This window comes from Brachyhypopomus gauderio, chromosome 7 (assembly GCF_052324685.1).
Source record: "Brachyhypopomus gauderio isolate BG-103 chromosome 7, BGAUD_0.2, whole genome shotgun sequence".
Lineage (NCBI taxonomy): Eukaryota > Metazoa > Chordata > Actinopteri > Gymnotiformes > Hypopomidae > Brachyhypopomus > Brachyhypopomus gauderio.
Genome location: NC_135217.1, coordinates 21,543,948 through 21,570,258, shown reverse-complemented (window position 1 = coordinate 21,570,258; position 26,311 = coordinate 21,543,948). Strand labels below are relative to the sequence as shown.

Genomic DNA, 26,311 nt, shown 5'->3' with positions numbered 1-26,311 from the left:
CACCATGTTGGTGTTATATGTGATGATTCCAGCATAAAGATTTTAGCCAGACATTTTTGAGCTGTACCACACATTTTTCTACATGGTATTTTGCCTGGCCAGTGAGTGTGTGTAGTAGTAGTGTGTGTGTGTGTGTGTGTGTGTGTGTGTGTGTGTGTGTGTGTGTGTGTGTGTGTGTATGTGTGCATGTAGTCTCTGCTGTGAGCCAAGCAACTTATGATCAAGGAAATAAATATCTCAGAAAGGTGCTATATGACATTTAAATGAAAGAAATATATAAATGATTTAGTCTTGTAAACAAAGTTATTTTCTGTTTTCCATAATTGTATTGATATCCATGTGTTTCCATGTGTAGCATATATAATAGATCTATATATAATAGCATATATAATACATCTCACATGTCCCCAACAATTGAAATTTCACCCAAACAACCAAACCACAGCTTCACAGTGTTTTTTTATGAAATCATATCTGTGTCAATATCGAGTTGTGGATCAGTACAAAAGCACTGGTATTATGCCAGCTCTCCTAACTAGCCATATTCTAGAATGTTTACTATGCTATCGATGTTGCTCACAGTACTGAGATTTATTCCTGACTTCGCTGAAGGTTTCTGAATCTGAAGATGAAGTCCATGGTGTTTGAGGACTCGCTGTTTGAAGAGTGCTACTTTGAAGACATCACCTCCACCAACACCTTCTTCAAGAACTGCACTTTCATCGCCACCCTGTTCTACAACACTGGTGAGAAAACAGGGTGGTTTCCTGCAAATATCCTGCAAAGCATGCTGGGTGGCCTCCCGTATATTCTACCTCACGTCCTGTGTTGTTACATCAGCCATCTAGACAGATGGAGTGAACTGCATGAGAAACCAAACCCAATCTTATCCATCTGTGATCCATAACGAGAGGTCCTGCCAGATGTGTTTGACGTCATTCAAAATGACCTCTTTCAGTGGAACGATGAAATGCTTAAGAAAGGTTTCAGGTATCCTAGCAACACAGACAGAAGTTCTGTCCGTTAAGGAATGAAAACGTGTGTTGCCGCTGCATTAATTCCGAAGGGTGACACAAAACAGTCGTTCTGGTTTTCATTTATCGCCTTTGAGCCAACAGACTTTCACAGACTTTTACGCTACTTTCTCCAAGACCACATCGTATAATACGCTGTTCACGCCAACATACATGTATTTTCATACATTCTAAATTAGTCTGTAGATGAATCTCCACGTGTCTTGGGCCACACGCAGCTTTACATGGTTGCACTCAGACAGACATTAACTAGTAGGCCCAGCTTTGAACTTGCCCTCCTTTTAACAAGCAGCCTTCCCAGACTTATGTCTCCTTCTGAGCCTAGCTGCTCTTAAGGGGATGGTTTGACCTTAAACGCTAACAGAATATTAAAGCTAGTGCTTAACCTTATTAACTTTCGTTTGTTATCCTTGATGGGATGTTTTATCTGCTGGGAGACTGCTGTAATGGGTATTTGGTGCTGGTCTAATGAGGTCCATGTCTTCTTTTCAGACCTGTTCAAGTACAGACTGATCAACAGTCGTCTGATCAACAGTACCTTCCTGCATAACAAGGAAGGCTGCTTGCTGGACTTCAGTGATGAGAACAACGCCTACATGATCTACTTTGTCAGCTTCCTGGGCACACTGGCTGTGCTGCCTGGGAACATTGTGTCTGCTCTGCTCATGGACAAGATTGGACGACTGAGGATGCTGGGTAAAAAGACCTTATGCTGTCATTAGTGCTAGTCTCTGATTGGCCAGATTAACGATAGAAAATCCCATGGATCTCTCTGCCTAGGAGTCACAAAGCCAGTAACCAGTTGGCCAGTTTAATTATGTGTCTGTGTTTAAAAATGACCGGCTTTGCATTCAGACCAGAGCTGAATACCTTTAACTAGGAAAACACAATCTGTTATTTCTTAATTATACAGCAGTATTGGTCTTTGTGATGCTGTGGTCCCAGATGGTTACTGCCACCAACCAGCAGAAGCCCTTTTGCTGTGTGTTGTGAACATCACCTCCAGTTGCTGCCATTGCAGACAAGTGTTCTGAGTGTTGGTGAATCACACAATACAACAAATGTAAACCTATTTTTCAAAACATTCACACAAGTACTTTATTAATACACGTGTCAAACACTTCATTCAGGGTTTTTACTTTATGCCTCCACTCACTGGCCTCTTCATATGGTTTACCTGTGTTATCTTTGCATACACAGCTCAATAGCGAGTCTCACTGGTCACTGGTCAGTCTCTGACCACAGAACCACTGCTGAGTGGACATTATTTGTGTAGAACGCCACTGTCAGAATATGAGGACGTTTTTGTGCACTTCAGTACTATTATTAGCCATAGGTAACCATAACAACCAAAGATCCATGATTGTCAGTAAAAGTGGAACTATTCCAAAATCCATAGCAGGAAGTTTGAGGTTTACATCATATTATTCTGAGATTCTGTGAGATTGGCCGGTTGTGAAATGGAAATCATTACTGTGTGACTTGTGTAAAGCCAGTTTTTCCATTATCTGAATGCCCAAGTGCATGTAAATGGGTTGATCAGATTACTGACAAAATCGGATTTTCTGCAGTTATCGGTTTATTAAGTGCATGTAAACACATTGTGATTAACAGCGACAGCAGCATGGCTGTAGGGGCTGTGGGTAAACTAGCGTATGCTGGACTTTTGACTTTGACACGTTTGACACGACATGTGTTAGTGTTGATGTTAAAGGAGGATCATTCAAATATATTCAGCCAACAGTAGTTAGAAACACATTGTAGCCATATACCATCTTTAGGCACGTGTTTGTAATGGCTGTTTAGGATATATTTCAATTAACATGGCGATTTATAGCAATGTAAAGGCATATTGTCCATATGGTGTCTTCTCCCAGACCTACTGTCCCCCACTGCACCCAGTACATAGTTGCGTTTGTTTTTACTTTAACAGACTGAAGTCGTGCAGTGGTTAACAAATAGCCTCTGAGTTGAAACAGGAACGATCATCTCAGTTATGCAGTGTAGGTCAGAAGACCAGACCATGACCACGTTAACGTGTTTACGCCGTCCTCCTCGTCCGCAGCCGGCTCCAGCGTGATCTCCTGCGTGAGCTGCTTCTTCCTGTCGTTCGGCAACAGCGAGTCGGCCATGATCGCCCTGCTCTGTCTCTTCGGGGGCATCAGCATCGCGTCGTGGAACGCCCTGGACGTGCTCACTGTGGAGGTGTACCCGTCTGACAAGAGGTGGGTCCACTCCTCTCTCTCAGACGGCCCGATATAAATAAAGCATTTTTTTTAACAATTATTATTAGCTATTCGTTTTGAAGTTAAAATCCTTATTAATTGTCTGAGAGTAAGACTGCCTGCCATAGTTCTCTGAGGACGTGCCATTGGTGTATTGACAGCTTGCGTTTGCTGCATAGCCACTGCAGTGCCACTTCCTCTTTACAGCTAACAGACCCTCAACATTCTCTGGGGGAACATCTGAAAATTCTCCTCCAAAATGTCTGAAATCCCGGCTGGCCTGGCACTTAGTCCAATGTGTTATCTGTGAGAAGATGAGCACTAACTGTGGTGCCTGCCACAGACTATGTCTTATAGCTCCCTCTTGTGGCCACACAGTCAAAAACAATTTTTGGAATTGTAGTTTGCGTGTATTCGATTCAATGTTTCTCAGGGGGTTACATGTCTGTTTGTTTCTATTCAAGCCACTTCAGTCACCTGTCTGTTGTATCTGTGTGTCCTTGTCTTCTGTAGAACTACAGCCTTCGGGTTCCTGAACGCCCTGTGTAAGCTTGCGGCCGTGCTGGGAATAAGCATTTTCCAGTCCTTCGTGGGCATCACTAAAGCTGTGCCCATTCTCTTCGCCTCGGGGGCCTTGGCTGCCGGCAGCTTCCTGGCACTGAAGCTCCCGGAGACGCGGGGCCAGGTACTCCAATAGTGCTGCCTCGCTGCCAGCAGGTGGCAGCACTGAGTAGGGAGCACGCGCAAACCCACCTACCATGTGCCCCGAACCCCAGTCCCCAGTCAATGAGTGAGCCACACTGCAAGCAGTGGAAAAAGCGCACGAGAAACAAATTCTTTCCCCACTTACTGCAGGAGATCGGTTATAGGCGTTATAACTCCGCCCCTCTGTTTTCTGTTCTGAACTTCTTTGAATGATCGTTTTGAGAGGCAGTCCTTAGTAAGATAGACAGATGTACAGGTCACGATGTTTCCTTAAAGGTGGGGTGATGGCAAACTGCTAGGCACTATCTTAGTTTCACCACAGGAAACCCATCCATTGTTCAAACAAATGTACATTCCTTAGCTTTGGATAAAATAGTGGTAAGATTCACACCTTCTTTTACTGTATTGTCAAGTTGCACAGTCTTATGGATCTTGGACTTCAGTCTTAGTTTACACCAAGGTCTAGTTCCAACCTTACTGTCTTTACAGGGAAAACAGAGGTTATGTGTGTGTGTGTGTGTGTGTGTGTGTGTGTGTGTGTGTGTGTGTGTGTGTGTGTGTGTGTGTGTGTGTATCTCTCTCTCTCTCTCTGTGCGTGTGTGAGTGTGTGTGTATGTGTGTTGTGCAACTGCCATTTTAGACACATTCCAGGTTTATTTACAGTTTGCATGTGAGATCTATTGAGTGATGAGTTTAAACTTTTCCCTTTAATCTTTGTCCAAGCCATTCTGTTAATGTGGAACCATGGCTGAGAGCCTGTGTTGTCAGTGGGTAGATATATCTGCACGGACAGTGTTTGCTCTAGTGTGGTACTGGTACTGGTGCTGGTTGTTGTTGTTTTCTTCCGCTCACAATATCCTAAGAACTCTTCACAGACAGTGTGAATCACATATGTTTAGATTGTGCGTGAATGTGCAACATAATTGTTTGAATTGTGTCTTTCCAATGGTTCTCACATTTAGATCACAGCTGTTTGCCCATTTAACATAATGATGCAGTCTCATAGCATTAGAGCATTCTAGATTGACTCTAGGTTGTGTTAAGGACAGTGAGATTCATTTGTATGCTATGATGAGAATACTCTTGAAAAATGACTCTTTTCAAAGTGTTGTGTGTAGGCCAAATGAATTCAGGAAAGGTGCCCATCGGAATTTGTTTATGACTGCTTATAAAAATGACAGAAAAATGACAGAAAAACCTTCCCCATTCTCAGCTCACAAATGAGGTGGAGATCGTTGTGTCCTATGTTACCAGCCCTGTCAGAAATGGCCATTACCTGCTGTATTGATGTTATGTGGTTTTGCATTTGTCGAACATGGCAACCATCACTGAGGATCATCAGTTAAAGTGCTGCCCTCTAGTGGGACTAGGAAACATATTCTACTGATGGAAGTTTAAAAAAAAAACATAATTTCTTCCATCTACATAGAAAAAAATAATAAAAACAAAAAAACATTAACAACTTGAGGGAAAACAAATCAAGCACAAGATGGTTTGAAGAGACTATCAAAAACCAAGAGGTTTATTTTGAAGATTTATGTAAATTCTGTACTAAATTATGTAATATGTTCTAGCTAATGGCAAATATATACATATATAGGAGGAAATTCCAAATAGATGAAATTATGTTTCTTTTTCAGATGTTGATAACTAGACTCATAATGTCCTAGATAGGTTTTACTTAATGTCTGTATATATAATGGTTTGTTAAAGTAATTTTATTTTTAACAAAACAAATATTCAGAAACCTGACAAAACAAGTATACACAAAGGCAATCCATGTAGAACATGTTTATTCTGAGAATTTCCCTGTCCCTAAAATGAGGTATATGTATGTACGTGTGTGTGTGTGTATGTGTGTGTATGTGTGTGTGTGTGTGTGTGTGTGTGCTTGCATGTGAAATGTGTGTTCCACAGATTATTTATTTATTATGTTAATTTATATGATTGTTTTTGAGAGTTTGACTTTATGGTATTTTTTACTTTGGGTGTCTGTAGAGATAGTGCCACATGCAGGCTGAGTCTAATGCTGTCATCTTTGATATCACATTTAGAATTACAACACTACAGCTGAAAATTAGATAAGATATTTTGATGAACGTCTTAATTTTAAAACAATGCTGGACATTAAAATGATGTTAAATACTGTAACAATAAATATAATTAATGCCAGTCAAAAGACCAGAATTAAAATTGGGGGCATAGAAGGAGTTAATTGAATGAGCAGTATCAATATTACACCTGCTTTAAAATAGTTAAACCCCAGTCATGTTATTCTAATATACTATCAATATAATACACATCTAACAAGACCTAAGGAAGATGATAATAAGTGCATAAGCATACAGATACTTTAGCAAAAAAGCACACTAGATTTGCAGTGTCAGCTTCTGTCTGCAGCAAGTGCTTCTCATAGCAGTGATGCAGGGGTGTCACGCTCTTCTATACTGCCACGCAGGAGAGCAGCCATACTCTAGATATACTCAGAAAAAGAGACATTGCAACAATGTGCTCTTTTGTATTTTGACATCAAAGCAACTTAGTAAGACCCGAAATGTTACGATTATAAGCAGAATCAGATGGCCATGGGTGAAACCTGGGTCTGCAGGTTGAAGATAATGCAGCGTGCTAATGGGCTTGTATAATGTCAGCTTCACACAATGGAGGCAAATTGTACTTTACTGTGATCTAGCCATGATGATGATTTTAGCCTTTCATGCCAAATCTCAATAGATCTCAGTAGAAATGAAGACAAGTAACTGCCCTGGTAGCAGAGATGTGTCACAGGTTGTTGTGTTGGTCACGTGTGACAGAAAGCACTGATGGTTTTAAAATGTTTTATCAGCTCAGACTTGTTAGAAGCAGCATACATGATATTAAAAGGTGCAAATCATGCTAAAGGGAGCAAATAAATAAACGCATAAAATATAAAATGCATAAAATATTAAATATTAAATATAAACAAATAAACTAAAGTCAAGAGAACACTTGATCTTGAAAGAATCCAACTTTCAACCACAAAATATTTGTTTTAGAATAGCTTTTATTTTATCAGGGAAATCAAGGTAGTTTTTAGCTCCACTGGAAAAGCACATCATTTACAGTAGTTCAAAGACTGTAGTATCACTGCCAGCTCGGCCAGAGAGGACTTCTGCTTCACTGATGTTCCTGCCCATATTCCCTCTCATCAGCGCTTGTGCAGCATGTCAGCCCTAACTGTCACGTCTCTACCGTGTTGTCTTTAGACCTGCAGAAGAGGATGTCAATATTGCTGTCGTATGCTGTGAAAATGCTGAATTACAGTAACCGATCTCAGTGAAGCTATGATGTATTTGTACATAGAATCAGTCCTGAAATTTGTGAACTCCGCCCGTTCAAGTTGTTATTGGCTGTACATTTTTTAGGCCTGTTTGTTTTGTTACAGGGTCTTTTGTATTTTTAAACGTACTCACTTAGGAACAGTCAATCATGTGTGCAAAAAGACATCAAAGCAATAAATAAATGAAATAAATGACTGACATGTCTGCTCTGCCCCCAAATTATTGGGAAAAGAAAGCACACAAAAAATGTTACCCTTGACTCGCGATGAGATGTGTAGTGGTTGAAAAAAAAAATTCATATATATATATATATATATATATATATATATATATATATATAAATATATATATATAATATAAGGCCAATGTCCATTCTAAAATATACCATGGGTCTTTTGATGCTTTTGTCGATTAAAATGTATTGCCATAATTTAAATGTGACAGTTTACCACCTTATCATTGTATTGTGCTGTAGAGATTGTAGTTGTTTGTATGTAAAAGTATAAATATGTGGAACAATAAAAATGAAAAAAGACAAAATCATTTAACCTGAAAAATGGAGTACTGTTGTATGTTGTTAATTTTGTGATTTTTTTCTTTTTTCTTTATTTTTTTTGTATGTGAGAATGAAAATTACGTTAAAGATTTTATCACTGAAAATGGAGACTATTTCAATGTTACACCAAATGGTTCTGTATTAAGGTCTATGAAAGGCCTTTTGGGTCATGCTGGGAATTCCACTACACTTGTGGAGTGAACAAATCCTGTTCTTCAATAAAAAATGAAAATCACATATATGAAAAATAAATAAATGATGAAGATCAAATTTTTTTGACGTTGTAATTTTTGACATAATGAAAATGTTTCATATTGTTAATTACTAATTATTTCACTTGCTTGACAGTCTGCGTATTTAAATACTTATCATAACATCAATCATACTATTTAGTATGCAGTCACTGTCACCATCTACAAAAAGGTCAGGATGTTTTCTAACCAGAAGCCCTGGATGAAGTCCAGTCCTTATTAAAAAGCCGTAACACCGCCTTTAAATCGGGGGACAGGGCCCGGTACAGCGCAGCCAGAGGCGACCTGAAAAGAGGCATCAGGGAGGCCAAGACGGCGTATAAAAGGAAGATAGAGGACCACCTAGCTGGGAATGACCACAGAATGATGTGGCAGGGCATAAATCACATCACTAACTACAGATGCATGAAACCGGACAACGCTGGTACCGACGCATGTTAACACTCCAGGAACATGAAGTGAGACGAGTGCTGAAGGCGGTGAATCCCAGGAAGGTGGCTGGCCCCGACGGCGTACCTGGAAAGGGGCTAAAAGCGTGTGCCGACCAACTGGTGGGGGTCTCCACCTGCATATTCAACATGTCCCTGTCACAAGCCAACATTCCACCTTGCCTCAAGTCCTCCATCATCATACCAGTCCCGAAGAAGTCTGTGGTGGAGAGCATAAATGACTACAGGCCTGTTGCACTTACACCAGTAGTCATGGCGTGTTTTGAAAGACTGGTCTCTAAACACCTCAGAGTCTAGCTACCTCTCAACCTGGACCCCCATCAGGTCACCTATAGGGCAAATCGCTCCACAGAGGACGCCATAAACATCACGCTCCACACCGCGCTGAGTCACCTGGAGTATAGGGGATGCTACGTGAGGATGTTCTTCCTAGACTTCAGCTCAGCATTCAATCACATTATCCCGAAGATTCTGGTCCAGAAACTCACGGCTCTGGGCATCTCCACCTACATCTGCCAGTGGATACATAACTTTCTCACAGACTGCCCACAGTCCGTGAAATTAGGCCCCTGCTTCACATAAATGGGGTCTGCGTGGAAAGGGTCAGCTCCATCAGGTTCTTTGGTGTGCAGATCACCGACAGCCTCTCCTGGTCTGCAAACTCAACAACAGTGGTGAAGAAAGCTCCACTTCCTGAGGGTTCTCAAGAGGATCAAGATGGAGGAGAAACTGCTGGTGCTCTTCTGTAGATATTAAGAGCATTCTTGCATATTGCATCACGGCATGGTACGGAGGGTACTCAGCAGCAGATAAAAAAGAGCTGCAGAGGGTGATCAACACGGCCCAGGGGATCACAGGTTGCTCCCTGCCCAGCCTGGAGGACAATGCCACCTCTTGCTACCTCAGAAGGGCGGTCAGTTTCACCAAGGGCTCATCCTACCCCAGCAAACACCTGTTTGACCTATTACCCTCAGGCCGACAGTATAGGTTGCTCAAAACTCGCACAAGTAGGCTCAGGGACAGCTTTTTCCCAAGAACCATCACTGCATTGAACAACATGTAAAAATAATGGCAAGAATAATGTAATTTCTCAAACCCATGTGCAATACAACAGGTGTGCAATACTTTCCCACGTGCAATATTATATAACATATACTGTAAATAGCTTATGTGCAATATTCAAAACTTTTATCATAGAAATAATCTACCAGAACTATTTTGTAAATGTGGCACTACTTTTAACTTGTCATTTTATTTCATTGTGTGTATTTATTCATCCACAACAAGCACCTTGGAGTAGAATCAAATTTCATTGTAATGCAAATTATAATGGCAATAAAGGCGATTCTGATTCTGATATGCAGAACATTTCAGGAATAACAATTTCATTTCAATTCTTTGAGTTATGCAAAGCAGCTTTAAGGTTATATTCACAGTTTCACACAATTGGCTATAATTAAATGGCTACTTCAATGACAATTTTGGATCCTCACCGTCATTTCAACGCAATGTTTTTAATGGTCAGTAGGTGGCAGTACGAGCTGTTTAGATTAACCGCGTCTGAACAACGAAGAGAAACGGGCGACACGTCAGGTGAGTAATAAGTTAGCTAGATACATCGCTAGCTAACGAGCAATCCCGTTTTGGACATTTAATTTGCAGTTACCTGCTACTTGTATAAACTCTTTTTGTTTTCTATATTCTTAATAGCCAGTCACTGAGCCTGAAATATAGCGTTAGGTAACGTTCGCCATCATTTATACGTTTGTGTGAAAGCTAGCTGATGGCCAGTAGCTCCAGTGTAAACCGGTCCTTGTGTGTCCCTGGAGTGACGTCATGATCAGTGATGGTCCCGTATAGACGGTCTCTGGTCCACGGTCTCTGGTCCACGGTCTCTGGTCCTGACTGAGCAGCACAGACCGAAGTTGAACTTACGCAGACTGGTAGTAGACGGAAAGAAATTACTTTATGCTAGAGAAGGCAAACGTAGGGCCCTATAATTGATCATATTTTTGTACATGATTATTAATTCTAATATCTATCAATAAATTACGTCAATGCACCAGTGCATATATTCTTTATATCTAACTAGCTATCTACATTGGGAATATATCAATATTTTTTATCAAAGTTGTCAGCAGTGTGTTGCTTATTCTTGTTAATTACTTCAAAGGGCGTCATTTAAAGTTTCTTCACTCGGCCTCCTATTAATATTGCTTATATGTTATGAATTATGTAATTTTCATACGAAATCATGCATAGCGAATCTTGTGTTTATCTTTGCAGGCCTCCTTTGGTTGAACTCTCAGTACTGGTTCTCAGATGCTTTCCAGTGCTCGCTACTTTGTGCGTTCGACCTCTCTCACGTTCGCCGCCTTTAGACGGTCATCTCGTTTTGGGTCGCACATGGAGCCCAGCCCCGACCGGCCTGTTGAGGCTTCCATCCGGACCAAACTGTCCCAGGCTCTCCATCCGGACCACCTCGAGGTGCTGAACGAGAGTCACATGCACGCTGTGCCACCAGGATCCGAGTCCCATTTCCGTGTGCTGGTGGTGAGCGCTCGTTTTGAAGGCCTGTCCTTGCTGCAGCGCCACCGCCTGGTGAACGAGGCCCTGCGCGAAGAGCTGAGCTCCCGCGTTCATGCCCTCGCCATCCAGGCCAAGACGCCGGAGCAGTGGCGCTGTGACCCCAGCCTGGCTGAGAGTCCGCAGTGCCTCGGGGGGTCCAAACATGACAGCAGTGTGGCACACAAACTTAAGCCGATCCTGGACTGATCCTGGACTGATCCTGGACTGATCCTGCCTATCGTCCTTTATAAGAGTGGCTTATAAAGCTACACTTTGTTAACATGTCCATGTTTGATGCTAACAGTTCAAAGCCACTGTCTCAATAATAAGGGCTCCCCTTACTGATTGTTATAGGGCTTAGTAGCATTTTGGATGATCTGATGCTACAAGAGGAAATCTCAACCTCTGTGAGACAAGGAGCTTCTGTGATGAGTATATTGATTAACAGTGTCACTGGTTCGGGTCCTGGTTGATGACACACACTAGTTGTGGAGTTTCCTGCTGTCTGCCTGTTTTAGCAGAATAACGTTCTAACTCTTGTGCAGTTGATAAAGGTTGGGAAGTTGAGGTCATCTCAGAAGCATGAGTCCTGGGTGATTTGTCTCACCAACAAAGTAATATGTCCCTCCACACTTGTAAGGCTTGCCTGAGGTTTGTTGTGAGGGGACAATTCTGTTTTACTCATGTGCTGATGTGTATGATCTTGGTAGCCTAGAAGGTGATCACTCGAAAACGGAACACACAAAATGTTTGATATAATAATTAGAAATCATGTGTACAGATGGCTGGTAATTACCTGACAACCTGTTTATTTCCCACTCTTATGTTATATGTGGAAATAGAAAATATTTTTTGGAGAACTAATATTTCAATGTTAAATATGCAGTAGGCTCGTGTCTCAGAAAAACTTTGTGTAATTTATTCAGTGAATTATGAATAATGATCACATTTCATCTTGTACAGTAATAAAAAAAAAACCTGCAATGCTGCTTCAAAGGAAAGCGACTTAACTGGGAGTAACTTGCATAAATTAAACAAAAATGCTTTCAAGGGACCCTGCGGTGGTGGACCAGTTCATTCCCTGAGTCACTAGTACATGAATGCGTAATGAACACGTAGTCTCGGAAACTGGGGGAGATTAACAACAAATGGACAAGAAAACATATGACCCTTAAAAAATGCTCAAGCATTTCACATCGTATGTAATCATTTCTATCGGTGATCTAATTAATGAAAATATCCCTGTTGGTATCGTGCAATTCACACGAATGGTCAGGAAACTGAACGAACGTGCTGGTTCTCATTTCCCCAGCAGAGGGCGCCATCAGCTAAAATTGCCAATCCTCTGCGTGTCTGTGTAAAACAATGTAGCAAGGTGGACTGTCAGTAATGCTTACCTCATTACTGAAGATAAAAGTTCTGTAACGTCATAAACCAGTTTGCTGTTGACTATTTAAATGTTTTTTCTTATGTCAGAGGGAAGCCTAAACCACAGCAGCGCCGTGACGTAACAGACGTAACGCCACAGCAGAATTACTGCTGGACTTTCGCCTTCCTGCAGTCCCAGTTATTGTAGAGGAAGAGTTCAACACCACAGAGGAGGCTGTGTGAGGCTGTGTGAGGACTCCCACATGTCCTAACATTTTCTCTTCTCACAAAGTGTTACACGTTATGAATCCGTATAACGTGTTTAAATTTTGTTTTTATGAACAATGTAAAAATAGACACAAATAAGCTCTTATCCAAAACAAGGAGAATGTGTGGAATGTGTTTCGGTTCATTCATGTGAAACAGGTCAACCTGTGGTCTCCCTGAGCCGGTGAGCATCTGTTGTCATGGCTGGGCAGCGCTGTGCCCATTTTGTGGTCCCCATCCATTAGAGAGAAAGTGAGGGTGATCGGACACCGGTCACAGTCAAGGATGATGAGGGCTCATCGCCTCAAAGCCTCATCTGTGTGGTTCAGGTCCCAGGTGCTCGCCAGTCCTGAGAACACTCCACCTGGACGAGGGGAGGCTGGGTTAGGAGTGAGGGCACGTGTGCACATGCAGGTGGGTGTTTCTCTCCGAGCCTCTGCTCTCCCGCGGGCCCTAACATGACGGACATGGAGGGCAGCGGGGTCGCGCTGGAGGTCCGGCTCGGGCGTGGTCTCGTTGGGAACCCTGGCTGTGGTGCGTCAGAGCCAGGAGAGCGGTGGTGCCGGACCCGTCTGGGATCCTGCCTACCGTGGGGTTCCCGTGAGCACCCTGATTTACAGGCCTGCTGCTGGCCTCCTGGGCCTCCCCAGCACGGCTGACCCCTTCAGGTTCAGAGGTCAAGAGGTCAGAGATGTCGGGGTCAGGGAGGGGGGCGGGGATGAGGGGCACCAAATGGTTGTCTGAAAAAAATAAACCTCTAGGGCCCTGCCGTCTCTGTGGGACTGACGTCTGTGACTCTCCTGTCACATGTGCTGTTTGTGTCCTCTGGTAGGGTAATAGGTTTAACATTTGCTGCAATCATAAACCTCAATTACTGTGATTGCTCTAAAGCACAAAAGCAGCTGTTTGCCTGTATACTGGAGCACAAATGGCCGTGTGCAGGCTTGTAATTGGGGCTGTCCCGTTGTTTTATGCAGAAAGATCAGGTGAGATTTGCAAGGTTTAATCTTCTGTGTGGCGAACAGTGATTATGACCTGCTGACAAAGAATCACTACAGTGAGTCTATGGGGGATTTTGTTGGCCTGGTTGTTCGGCTCTAGACTTTATGTGTGCTTTCTTTTGACAGGTTTAAGGTGATGGTAAGAGCTCGTTAAGCCCTTTTGATTGGATGGAGTTTTGTTTTTTGGCCTTTCGCCTAACGAACAGGAGCTGGTGAATAAGACAGTGTGAAGACAAAGGCAAACGGGGGAAGACAATGTCCTTGTGTGGTAGAATTAGTTACACTCCGTAGTCCCAGTATTCAAATCAGATAGAGGATCAGTGGGGATTATGAGTCCACCCAGGTGGGTGGTGCAGGAGTCACATGTCAGGACAGGAGCTTTTTTGGAATACAGCAGGTCAGGCTAGTGTAGTAATTAAAGAGAAGATGTTTGTACTTGTAGATCTTCGTCAAAAATGGAAATGAACTTGAGTTTTGATGAGCAGGGACTGTGATCATGTGCAGGTGGGCACACATGCGTGGTTCCCAGTTAGATCATCATTCAGTCATATTTAAAAGAAAGGCGAAACATGCAGAACTATTTGTCCCTAAGTTCAATGTTTGATCATAAGTGTGAGATGTACAGAACTAATGAAAGCGGGGAGCTTTTTTAGTGTTGAAGTCCTTCTGCAAAGTCGCCATCGTTCCACACAGCGTTCATATGATTGTAGCAGGTCATATGATTGTAGGATTTTGACAAATTGGGTGTGGTTTAAGATGTATAAACTAGCTCATCAGATACCAATTGCTTTACTACATTTGCAGTACTGTATATTTTAAAAATTGTCTACATCTCAACTATTTGTCTAACTATATTGGGATGTTTCAAAGACTCCTATTTAAAATTCACCTTCAATGTTAGTTGTGATCTTAGATAAACAACTGTTTCTTTGCAACACACAAACACTCAAGTTCAGTTTGGAAACAACCCAAAGAAATTCCAAAAGACAGTATTTCCCTGTGCTTACCTCAGGGAGATCTCCTGATGAGCTGTGCGTACCTCAGGGATCCAGATATCTCCAGATGATCTGTGCGTACCTCAGGGATCCAGAGATCTCCAGATGATGTGTGCTTACCTGGACGATCCCGAGATCTCCAGATGAGCTTGGCCCCCTTGTCTTACCTCTGCTCCAGCCAGGGCTTCAGTGTGTTTACCCCATGAACCAAGGCTTCACGTCCCGTAGTCGCAGGGCGCGTTTCGCTACGGGGTCTCCGCGGGGCACGCAGGCCCCTGGTTTTGGCCCGGACAAAAGTGCAGCTCCTTTTGTTCATCTGTCATGCGGCATGATGTATTTTACCCTGGTGAGGACAAAACACATAGCGGTGGCTGTAAGAGGGTCGGCTTGGCGCACGCTGGAGACGGCGGGGACCCCGAGCCGTGTGACCCCAGGCTGCGTGACCCCGGGCCGTTTGACCCAGGCCCTTCTGCTCTTTGTCCTTAGTGCGCCCCCCCAGCCTCCAGCCCCCCACCCCGTTTACCACTTCGTGATCAACCTGCCGCGGCTGTGTCCTCGGCTAAAAATAAAAAGGAGTCAGGGGCCCTCCAGTTGATTTTCATTAAGCCTTTGAAACGGAGCCCCTTAGAGTGAAAATGAAATAAAGCCTTAATATGGTGATTAGGTGGCAAATAAAGCGTACGGGCGGGAGGGGTGAGAGGTCACCCCAGGGTTTACTGCGCTCGGACCCTTTAGCGTGATTAATGATGGGACGAGCCGGTTGTGATGCTGGATTGGACCCTCCCCATCTACACGCTGGAGAATTTGCAGTCATGAGTGCTATCTGCACACTTCGGACCCTTTAAACCCACAGCTCAGTGGTTGATAACACAGCACGCCCATCAGGATTCACTCACATCAAAGACCATTTGATCTTCTGGAAGCATCTGCAACAACCTAAAGCACAACAAGCCTCAAAGGCGTTGCTTTGTAATACATGTTGTTGGTTTAACTTTTACAGAGGGAGATTCCCACGCACTTGCGTAAGCTTGGCTGCTGTCTACCTACTGGCTAACAGGAGGCTGGCTCCACTGGCAGCAGGGACATGCTGGCCCCTGACCTCTGACCGAGCGGGTACAGGGCACGGGACCTTTGTTTGCTTCCACGGAAGGGGTCGTGATGTTCATGTGATTTTGAGTTTTATCATCACTGCTGTCCTCTGTCTTGGCCTACTCCCACCTCCCCCAGACACTCTCTCTCTCTCTCTCTCTCTCTCTCTCTCTCTCTCTAGGCACATGTGCTCATGGAGAGGACCCTCTGCTTTCAGCCCTCAGGGGTTTCGCAGCGCCCTCCACTGTCAGAGCCCGGCATCACACGTCACAGTCACAATAACCTGGCACCACCTCAGTCCACTGAGCCACTCCTGTGTTTCTCCAGACCCCCATCTCCTGTCGCATGCATGCTGGGAGCAGTCTTCCTCGTGACTGGGTCCTCACCAACCCAGCCGGAGTCTTCCTCCTGGTCCCCTGGCACTCACCCTGGCTCCCCACCTCAGCCACTTCCTGCCACACACATCCTCTTTGTTCCAGCTTGGAGCAGACAGCAGCGCTCCACCAGCTCGCTCTTCAGCACACGTCATTCACGCTGAGGTCAGACGTCCTGACTGTCTTCCCTCCGCTAGCCATAACTCCTCAGCCACCGCCCAGAGACGCCCAGAGACACTTAGAGACACTTAGAGATGCTCTGAGACACTCACTGTTTCACAGCGTTAAACAGTTCCACAGCAGAAGGTAAAAAAAAATAGTAGAAGAGTAGTAGCACGGCCTTAAAATGAGATGAAATGAAATGCGTGACATGGTATATCCTTTAGCAGGGGGAGATAGTTGATTAATGATGATAATGAATAAAATAATGAAACGGTGCATTAGTGCGGAAAAGGATATCTAAGGTCACCTATTGTACTTTATTACACCTACTCTAATATATTGAATAAAGTAAGTGAATGGTATATCAAATGTAAAATGAATAATACATGTAGTAAAGTGGAGCAAGAAATATCTTTATATATGATCCAGCATTCTTTATTCATTCATTCATCACTTCAGGGATACACAAATATATTTATTGCACTTTATTCAAGTTTTTTTTTTTTGCTCTTTATAAAGAAATAAATAAAAGTATGTTTTGAAACACCCAGAGCATACACATAAATGTTTTAAATATATGTATGTATGTATATATATATATATATATATATATATATATATATATATATATATATATATATATATATATATATATATATGAGGGAGAGAGAGAGAAACAGGACGTTTCAGACAGAGGTCCTTCATCAACTGTGTAAGCAAAGTGCTTTTATATCTATACCTTAGTACACTGCATTTACATATATATGTATATATTTACAGTTACATATATAAGGTTGGATTGATGGTTTCCCTCTTTTTTAGGCTTTGTGTTTTTTTTCTTGTTTTGTTGCATATTAATAAATAAACTACACTAGTACATTACTTATTAAATTCTGATTTTCCAAATGATACGTTGATCAATGTAAAACTGACAGTTCTTGATTTCTCAGTGCACATAATAAGATACGTGATACTGGGCTTCATCGGCGAGCTAATTATTTCTCAAGTGTTCACAGGTCAAAAACACTTCAGCAGACTTTAGCAACCTGACCCATGCCTGTGACCAACTGCAGCCCAGTTCTGTTCATGGTAATTTTTAAAACAACCCCTCCCCCATTTTTTAACCCTATTTCCATGCTAAGGATGAATTTGGCAAATTGGCGGTGAGTAACATGGGGCAGCTGCACAGAGTGTTGTAGAGCAACATCTTTCTGCTTAAGTGCCTTGTTCCAGGATGGCCAAGTAGGTCAAGAGAATCGACATGAGGTGAAGAGACTCACGAGAGCATGAGGAGAAGGTCAACCGTAAAATCTCCCTTGCTGGGGTCTTCAGCCTCTCTCCCTGCTCACCCATCTTCCCATTCCACATAACCCCCCTTCACCCCCCCGGGCCGAGCCGCTAACGCCAGCCTCCCACCCCCCAGCTGCCGAGGGCGGCATCGGCCGAGGCGGGCAGCTCCCCCCCCCCCCCTTTATGTCGGTGCCCGCCTGCCGTGCCGTGAGAGACGCGCGCGGGGTGGCAGGGCGAGGATGCCTCGGGGGAAGCAGGGAACAGGCGACCCCGAGTGTCAGATGTCGGCCGTGTTTGTGTAATTGCTTCAGTAGGCGTGCGTCTTGCTCAGGAAGTGCTGAGTGAGCCTTTTTGACACACTGGTCACTGCAGCACTTGGGCAGGAGTAAGAGAGTAAGGGAGAGTAAGAGAGTAAGGGAGAGTAAGAGAGTAAGGGAGAGAAGGAACGTTGTGTCGGTGCTTTGCTATTCGACGCTGCCTGGTGTGTTGAAAGCTGCATGATGTGGACTCTTGCATGGCAAGCAGGCCGAGTCTAAAACAAACTCAAGCGAACAAGTGGACAAAACGCGCTCGGAAAACAGACAACAAAGTCATTTACGGGAACCGAGCTGTCACTTTGCTCAGTGGAGCGGGAGCTACTGTTTTCTGTTTTCTTTTTTTTCCCCCTTTATTTCTCCTCCTCTGCTTGGGGGAAGGAGAGAGAGAAGGCGTGAAAAGGGGGAGTGAGAGAAAGACGGTGGGCTGACCGCACTCCTCCTTTAAAAAGAGGAAAGAGGATGAAACCTGTCATTAGGAAGGTTAAATGAAAAAAGCCCTCAATGGGGTGGCCATTGTCGTTGGCCAGCGAGGAGGACCAGATCTTTGGTGCCTTCAATAACACGGCCTCTGCATTGTCCTGGGCTGAAAGGGGCCGGGGGGCCTGAAACAGTGGTCAGCAGAGAAGCTCGGTGGGGAAGGGCCTTGGTGGGGGGGGGGGGGGGGGGGGGGGGCAGGAACCTTTAGGCCTTTATTTTATTTTATTTTCATCTCTTGTTGTTCCTTCTTTCTTGACAGCTCATCCAGAACCAGTTTTAGAAACTCTCTGAGACACGCCATCCTGGGGGGAAAATCAGCTCTGTTGTCTTTAAAAAAATGCTTTTCTGAGTGAATGCATAGTTCTACTTTTAAGCCTGTCCTCAAGGCAAAGAGCGTGGAGCTACAGTCTCCCATTGTTTAAGGATAAAGTGACAAGGCGAAAGGATAGAAAGGTCAATTCACTATTAAAAAAAATACCGGAGCACAAAAAAGAAGATTAATTGCATTTATGAATGGATTTAAATGATTATGTGTCTCTACATAAATAAATAAATAAACAATTAAATGAACAATTTAATTAATAAATAACAGTAGTATGCCAGCGTGGACGGCATTTTGGTCTCTGCAGACTCTACTCTGATCTTTGAATAATGGTTTTGTGACTACAGATCTACTTTCACATGGTCACCACAGATAACACCGATCTTTTTCAATCAGGAGAAGATGTGTACTTCTCTTGTTCACCGAGACAGCAATCTAGCATTAACATTAACACTAAGGTGCTTTTGGGGAGCAAGATTTAGGAAATTTGACTGTTGTTCACTGCTTTTAACATGCTGCTAAACATTTATTTATTTGCAGATATTCATAAAACAGCCTTAATGGCAGCAATTTGTTTTATTAATATGTATTGTATAAGTAATTTTTTGCAGTGAATGAAGAGAGCCTTAGGACATGTACGTGACATGGTCAATTTAGACATCTCTTTCTTTTCTGGAGCCAAAGAGAATTACTGACAGCCCTTTTGCTGTGTTCAAAAGGCCATTTAAAGGAAAGTAAATGCATGAGTCTGACTGCTTGTGGACTGTGAGAAAGCTGGTCAGGTTCAGCCACCTGTCGTTATTTAAGTGGCCTCCACCTTTTGTTTTATTCTTTGCATCTGAAAAACTCAGCCCTACTGGTCGATACTCTGCGGTAGAAGGCTGTATGATTCAGCCCTGCACAACACCCAGTGCATATTCATGCACATATGCTTCATGACAGGGCCAGGCCACGGGGGTTTTCTGGGTTATTTAGCTCCGTGGCATTGTCACTTGCATGGCTGCAAGCATAAATGTATGTTTTGGTAATGCTGTAGCTTTGAACATTGCTACGCCGTACTTCAGTGAACTACAACGCACTTAATGATTGCACTCCTTGAAATGATTCGTTACAGCACTCAAACACATTTCAGTGTTTCAGAAGGAGATTCTAAGGTCAAGATGAGGTCTCTTAATCTGTCTCTGCTGAGAATCTCAAAATCTCACGAGGGTGTGTGACAACTTAACGCTCTCCAGTCTTACCTCAATACCCCGTAAACCTATTTGGCCAATTAGTGACTCCATTAGGAGACGTTTGCTCGGTGCAGCAGTTGGGATGACTTTAGGAGCACAATAAAGGCCCGAGTCAGAGCCCGAGCCCCCAAGGAAGAACTTAGGTCATCAAAACAGCCATTTAAAAAAAGTTCTGCAGATACAGCAGCTTTGTTCTGAATAAAGGCCAGCCGAGTGTCCAGGCCCACGGTGTTTATCATTGGAGGGAGCCTTTGGTAGATGAATAACTAGATGACAAATTGAGCACTAAATAAGTGTCTGACAGACTTAGTTAATGAGTACAAGGAGGGACAAATACCAAATGGAAACATTTTGGGTGGGGGGTGAGGGGGTCTGCGGATCCTACCCCGTCACTTTGTGAAACTACGCTAAATTCTAAATAAATTCCTTCACAGTGTATTAGCCCTTACATTTTTCCTCAACTGAAGTTGTTTAGTTGAAACTTGAGATGCTTCACAAACAATCTAACAATGTATATTGACCAACTAAAGGGAATGCGTATTGGAAGTGTTGAATCTGACAGCCTGAAGTAGTGTTCTTGGCCCCATTTGAAAGAACAGCAAACAGCAAACTTCTAAAGTGCACGGTCTCCACCAGCTGTGAGGGGAGGGCTGAAGGAGGGAGGGCTAATCACTTTCCCCACCGTCTCCTCACGAGTTGGAGTGAAAGATCACAGCATTAGTGGCAGGGCTAGTGGCAGCGTTAGCCTGCCGCAGAACACTGCTCCTCCCACTCCCATTCACCCACTCCTGGGGTGGCTGTTCTGGGCCGCCACGCCATTGATGCAGTGATGGATGGCTTCATAAAGCCTCCCTTCTCTCTCTCTCAGGATAGGACACCCGGTGAAGGAATGCCACCGTGCCTTGCCCCCAGGCAGGGAGACAGATGCAGTGGTTCCCCTTCCCACCAGCTCTTTCCCAGGAATCCCTTGGGATGGTGTTAGGACAGGACCTGAAGCTCCCATCATGGGGGGATGATGGAGGGAGGAGAGTGGAGGAGGGTGGAGGAGAGGGGAGGGGGGGGGTTGATCGCGTATACACACCACGATTTGCTCCCACTAGGGTTTGATGACACATGTTCGACCGCACTTAGCTCTGGTTGCAGGTAGAAGAAGACTTGTGAGAGCTGGAGTGAGAGAGAGCGCTCTTCAAGGCATGGTCGTAAGAACCAGTTAGTGGGTTCCTCCTCTATGTGGCCCTGGGGCTGCAGGAGTGACGGCTCTCCGTGGTTTTGCTCGGAGACTCCATTCAGGCCATGGCTCCATAAGCTTAGGCGTAGAAATTGGCTCCACTGAATCCGACACGGTCAGGGTTTTAGGGAAGGCCATCGAGAGGCTTTCCCTTCATTGATTTGCCACAGTTTAAGGATCCACCACACTGAGGTACCTGGGTTGAAAGAAGCACCCCCCTCCTAATAACATCATAAGTCAAACCACATGGTGGTCCCTGGAGGTCTTCCAGTGTTATTCACCCAACCTGCCCCTGCTCAGAATAATTTCCATAAATGCGCAAACAGAAAAAAATTCCAAATCCATCAGAAGGACATCATTTGTGATTTTGATGGGGAAAAATAAGAAACGATGACGCACTTGGATGCCGAGATCCAGCTGGAAGGCACAGGAAGGTCCCGACCGTAACAATCTCAAGCAACACAAGGAAAAGCCATGAAAAGCCAAAGAAAGGCCACCGTGACGTTGTGACGCAGTATATCAAGTGGCCCGACACTTCCCCAACAGTCAGCGTGTTGTCAAGTGCATAAAAGGCATTAAGCTCGGTGGCGGGCAGCGGTTAGGAAGGAACCACTCCGGCTCGGACAACGGGGCCTTTTCAGGCCTCCCGAACACAGATGACATTGTAATCACGCAATCAAAGAAGAAAATGACAGAGTGGCCACATGCGCCGGCAGTAATAGCCGAATGGGTCCATGAAACGGGCTAGGAGGCTTTTAAGTTGCATGGGGCTGTGGGCAGCTGAGAAGGAGCAGAGGGACAATGCTTTTAAAGTGTTCTCTTGATGTCACAGACTATTACCCAGATATTATGAGTAATTATGTCTTGTGTCTCACAGGAACTAGGGTGTACATGGATAGGAGCGGTCCAGAGAGAGTTGTGTGTGTGTGTGTGTGTGTGTGTGTGTGTGTGTCCTTGCGTGTGCGTGGGAGGGAGGGTTCACAAGAACAGGAGATTTTTTGTGTTGGAGAAAGAGAGCCTTGGACACTTCATCTTCTCTTCTCTGTGCTGCCAGAAAGGCCACAGGTCAAATGTCAGGGCGATTGAAGAATTCCGAGCTGCATGCCGACAGATCGTGTTTCGGCACTGGGGGAGGGGAGGCATCTCCCCTAGAGCGATAGGTGCCGTATATGTGTGAGCTTGTCCCAACAGCTTTTTGTTTAAGGCATCTCCTAGCTGCCTTTTTTTTTTTGCTGTGGAGGCTTCTGAAGTTTCACTGTGTTACACACTTTTTCTTAAGTTTTCTTTTTTAATATCTCAACAGTGGCTGCTGTTATCCTAAACCTAGACATTAGTATTTTACAGGAAATAAGATTTAGCAGTAATGTTGCATTTTTTTGAAGGCTTGTCAGCTCAGCTTTACAGACCGGATATGTACATTAATACCGTGACCTGTAGTTTTGTGTATGTCATGTATTATGTGATATCCCAGTATTTTAAGCGCGATTTAAATATATTTGCTCTTTAGATAGAGCAAAGCAGCATATGAGGTTATTTTTACTTTTAACCACTTAGAAAATCCATCTGTCTGTTTAGACACTCTCAACAGTAGTTTCCCGATTGTAAAGCTATTGTGTAGCGTCTGTGTAATGTATATGTGCATGTACTCCAAACCTTGTGAGTTTCTCATTATGAATGAAGAAATTGCAGTTGTTTCTATTTAAATATTATAGTTTTTTGTCTTTTATCAACCATGAAAAATTTGCTGATTTTATTTCCTTCACTGTTCAAAAAGTAATTAAGTGCGTATATCTAAGTACTAATTCAGGTTTCATTTGCTGTCCAACTTCATGCAGATGATAAAACGTAACAAATACTTTAGGCCCAGGGAGAAGGAAACACCAGCTCACCAAGAATCCAGTAAAATATCTGAAACATCAGCCAGTTATAGTCATTTTATAGGATTTCACACAAAATGAACCGTGCGAAACGTTGTAAGCCTCAGCTCGCCCTAACCTTAAGTGTTTCTACCTTCATTGTCATATGCCTTTCATTAGACTGTTGCTATATATTGGTTCTTTAAAACAAAAAATCTATTTGAAAGATTAGGATGCTGTTCTTATAAAGATGCATTTGATTTTATTTTCTATTAATATTTCACAATTTTATATTTTTTTCTTTCTGTTTGTACTACCAAAGATGTAGATTGTTTAGTTGTTCTTTTGGCAGTGTGTGTTTGTTGTAGCTGCTGGATTAAGAGGCTGCTCTGAGCAAACCTTCCACACAACAATTGCTCAACCCAGTAGGGTAAAGAGCATTATTGCATATTAACACACAAGGGTCATTTTTCTTCACTTATACTGAAATTGGCTTCAACTCCCTCCCTTTTGCTCCACATTCAGAATCTCTTCACCCAGTTCTTGCACGCGTGCACACACACACACACACACACACACGCACGCACACACGCACACAGATACATACACTCTTAGAATTCAGTGTCTATAATGAGCCATTTAATATTATCACATCTTTGGCCTCTTTCATTGACCATCTGCTCTTTACATGGTTATGGGTCATTAAAGACCCAAACGAACTGCTGACGAATCAGACTGGGGCCCAGTGCCCAGGCCCGCCAACAAAGTCTGTGAGCTTTGAGCCCAGGCTGGGCTCCTACTCTCTAATGGGGCACTTTGTAGAAGGGCAAGGCTTTGATGCTGGTCTTTTTAACAACATGTCCTTTCTATGACTGGGGTGAGAATTTGTCAGCATGGTTCCAAAAGGAAAATGTAAACCATGGATTAGCTGGACTAATGGCCCCTTGCTTGTCAGTGATGTTAATTAACGTTAATTGGGTCCTCCTTCTCTCTGGCAATTTTTTTGAGGAGGGGGGGAGGTGAGATTTGAACATAGTGAAGTTTTTTACGTGGACTTGTAGCAGTTCGTCCCTGTGTTCACTCGTCTCTCGTGACATGCTCTCGCCACCCATTCTGCAGGCTTGATCTTCACAGCCCTTCAGGGGGGGGTCACCTTTTCCCTGTCATCATTTAGAACACAACCCCTATCCTCTGACTCATCCCTCTTCACTGTTTGCATTTCCCTTCAGCTGGGATTTTGGGGAGGTTCCCGCATCGCTTTCTCCCAAATCTACTGCACCGTAATCTCACACTTTTTTTTCTGTGTAATCTGATAATTCGATTATCCCCCCACATTGTGTTAGAGGGCCACTTTGCAGTGATGCTATTTGCTGTTAGGTGTTTGCACAGAAGATTCTGGTTTGATAAAGCCCCAGATACGGCCGCTCTGCTTAGCGACTACCTTCATCATCCAGTGAGCTGCGAATGCTCGTCTGACTGCACAGGGTGCTGCTTAGTGGGAAGAGAGGCCCCAGCCTGGTGCATTTCTCTGGCCAACACCTGGTATCACTTTATTAACCTTCACCAGTCACGACCCCTGAACGCTTGGGGAACAGCGGGGCCAGCGAGCCGGCCCCCGTGGACGTCAGGACTGCCTTTGAAGGGGGGAAATGATGCCCCACATTGGAGCCTCGATGATGACTTTACCAGTGCCATGACCTCTTTGACCTCAGAGCCCCCTCCCCTCCCCACAGCTGCTGGCCCCCACAGGCCTCCAGTGAGCTGCAGCAGAAGAGAGAGAAAGAGAGCAAGAGAAAGACAGATATAGATAGATAGAGAGAGAGAGAGAGAGAGAGAGAGAGAGAGAGAGAGAGAGAGAGAGAGAGAGAGAGAGAGAGAGAGAGAGAGAGCAGGGAGCACTGGAAAAGGGGGGGAACACCAAGAGGTCAACTGGTGGTCAGAAGATTTTTATTGGGATTGAGAGGGAGGGAGGGAGGGAGGGAGAGAGGGAGGATGCGTTAAAGACCACCGTCTGAGATTTTAACTGCAAGGAATCAGGCATCTCCACTAAGTCCAGATCGGCAGGACGCCGAGCCACAAGTACGTGCAGAAATATCCTTCATAGAGCGTACTGGGGTGACACATCCCTTCTAGGCCGCCCGTGACAGGCTTTCATGTTGACCCTGCCCCACACCAAAGCATCCATCCCGTTGCTCATCTTCATGTATTGTTTTAATTATAGAAGTCATCATTTAAAAAATGGTGCAGAGTCAGAACATCTCACAGTCTCTAAATTCCACTAATCTCACACTAGTGCCCATGTGGTCTTCAATCATGGCTCTCATAGCGCTTGGCTGTCATATATTTGGCACACAGAAAAGCAGCAAGAGCTAAATTCATGATCTTCCCAAACATCTGCATGTAAATCCAGCCGCTGCAATTGTGTTTGCCTTTCCTTCTTGTTTCCTGGCTCTGTGTGCATTGTCCACTGGCGGAGGCGGAGATGACGCTAACGAAGTGTCGCTCCGTGAGATGTATCGCCGCTGCGTGTCACCCCCATTCCAGCCCCCGTGCTGCATGGACAACGCATGTTTCTGTGGGCAGGCCCCCAACACTGGGGGAAAGACTAGCAAGAAAACACGAGCTCACCAGCAGACGTGACCCTCAGTGTCACGCCCTGTTCCACCACCAGCACTGTGCAAGAATCACAAGGCTTCCCCCTCTCACACGGAGCTGCTGGAGAAATTTATAGCCCGATCGCATGACTGAAGTCCTCGGGTAAAAATGCCCATAAACATTGCATTATAGTGATGGAGGCATGAGGTGGGTTGGGGGGGTGGGGGGGGGGGGGGGTGGGGGGTGGGTTTGGGGGGGGTCAAAGCCTAGTTAAGCTCAATGGTTGAAGTCTCCTCTCCTGATGATTTAGAATGCCAGGTTTTGCCTTTTGTGGCTTTCTTGTGGTTTCTTGCATTTCACTGGTGCAGGAGGAGGAGTACTTTTCTACCAAACGCACTGAGAGAAAAAAATGGCAAGTGAATCAGATAGAGAGATCATTTATGGTCTTTACAGCTCTGTGTCCAGTGACAGTCCTCTAAAGCAGTAGTTTCACTTTTAATTAATTTCACTAATTATGACTTAAAATGTGACTTAATTTGGCTGACCAAAGTAAAACCCTTTTACCTCAACCTTTGGCTCTCTTTCTTTCTTTCTTTCTTTCTTTATCCTTCTCTCATTCTTTTATCTCTC

At 44.1% G+C, this 26,311-nt stretch overlaps 2 protein-coding genes across 6 annotated transcripts in view; both read left to right on the top strand.

Annotated features, from left to right (window-relative positions):
- sv2a (synaptic vesicle glycoprotein 2A) overlaps positions 1-8,090 on the top strand; it is a 31,099-nt gene extending 23,009 nt beyond the window's left edge. For both annotated transcript variants that reach the window (XM_077012585.1, XM_077012586.1), the window contains 4 exons: positions 613-746; positions 1,527-1,730; positions 3,100-3,259; positions 3,773-8,090. In XM_077012585.1, coding sequence (XP_076868700.1) covers positions 613-746; positions 1,527-1,730; positions 3,100-3,259; positions 3,773-3,956 — 682 coding nt within the window. In that variant the 3' untranslated portion in view covers positions 3,957-8,090. The remainder of the gene's footprint in view (positions 1-612; positions 747-1,526; positions 1,731-3,099; positions 3,260-3,772) is intronic.
- Positions 8,091-10,034: 1,944 nt separating this feature from the next.
- bola1 (bolA family member 1) lies at positions 10,035-12,162 on the top strand. Of its 4 annotated transcripts, none has more exons than XM_077012581.1 (2): positions 10,035-10,133; positions 10,827-12,162. In XM_077012581.1, the coding sequence occupies exon 2, from the start codon at positions 10,863-10,865 to the stop codon at positions 11,313-11,315; it is 453 nt and encodes a 150-aa protein (XP_076868696.1). In that variant the 5' UTR covers positions 10,035-10,133; positions 10,827-10,862; the 3' UTR covers positions 11,316-12,162. The 4 variants fall into 4 exon arrangements, with proteins under 4 accessions (XP_076868696.1, XP_076868699.1, XP_076868698.1 ...); XM_077012584.1 differs by lacking the exon at positions 10,035-10,133 and adding an exon at positions 10,172-10,280; XM_077012583.1 differs by lacking the exon at positions 10,035-10,133 and adding an exon at positions 10,331-10,483.
- Positions 12,163-26,311: the final 14,149 nt, after the last annotated feature.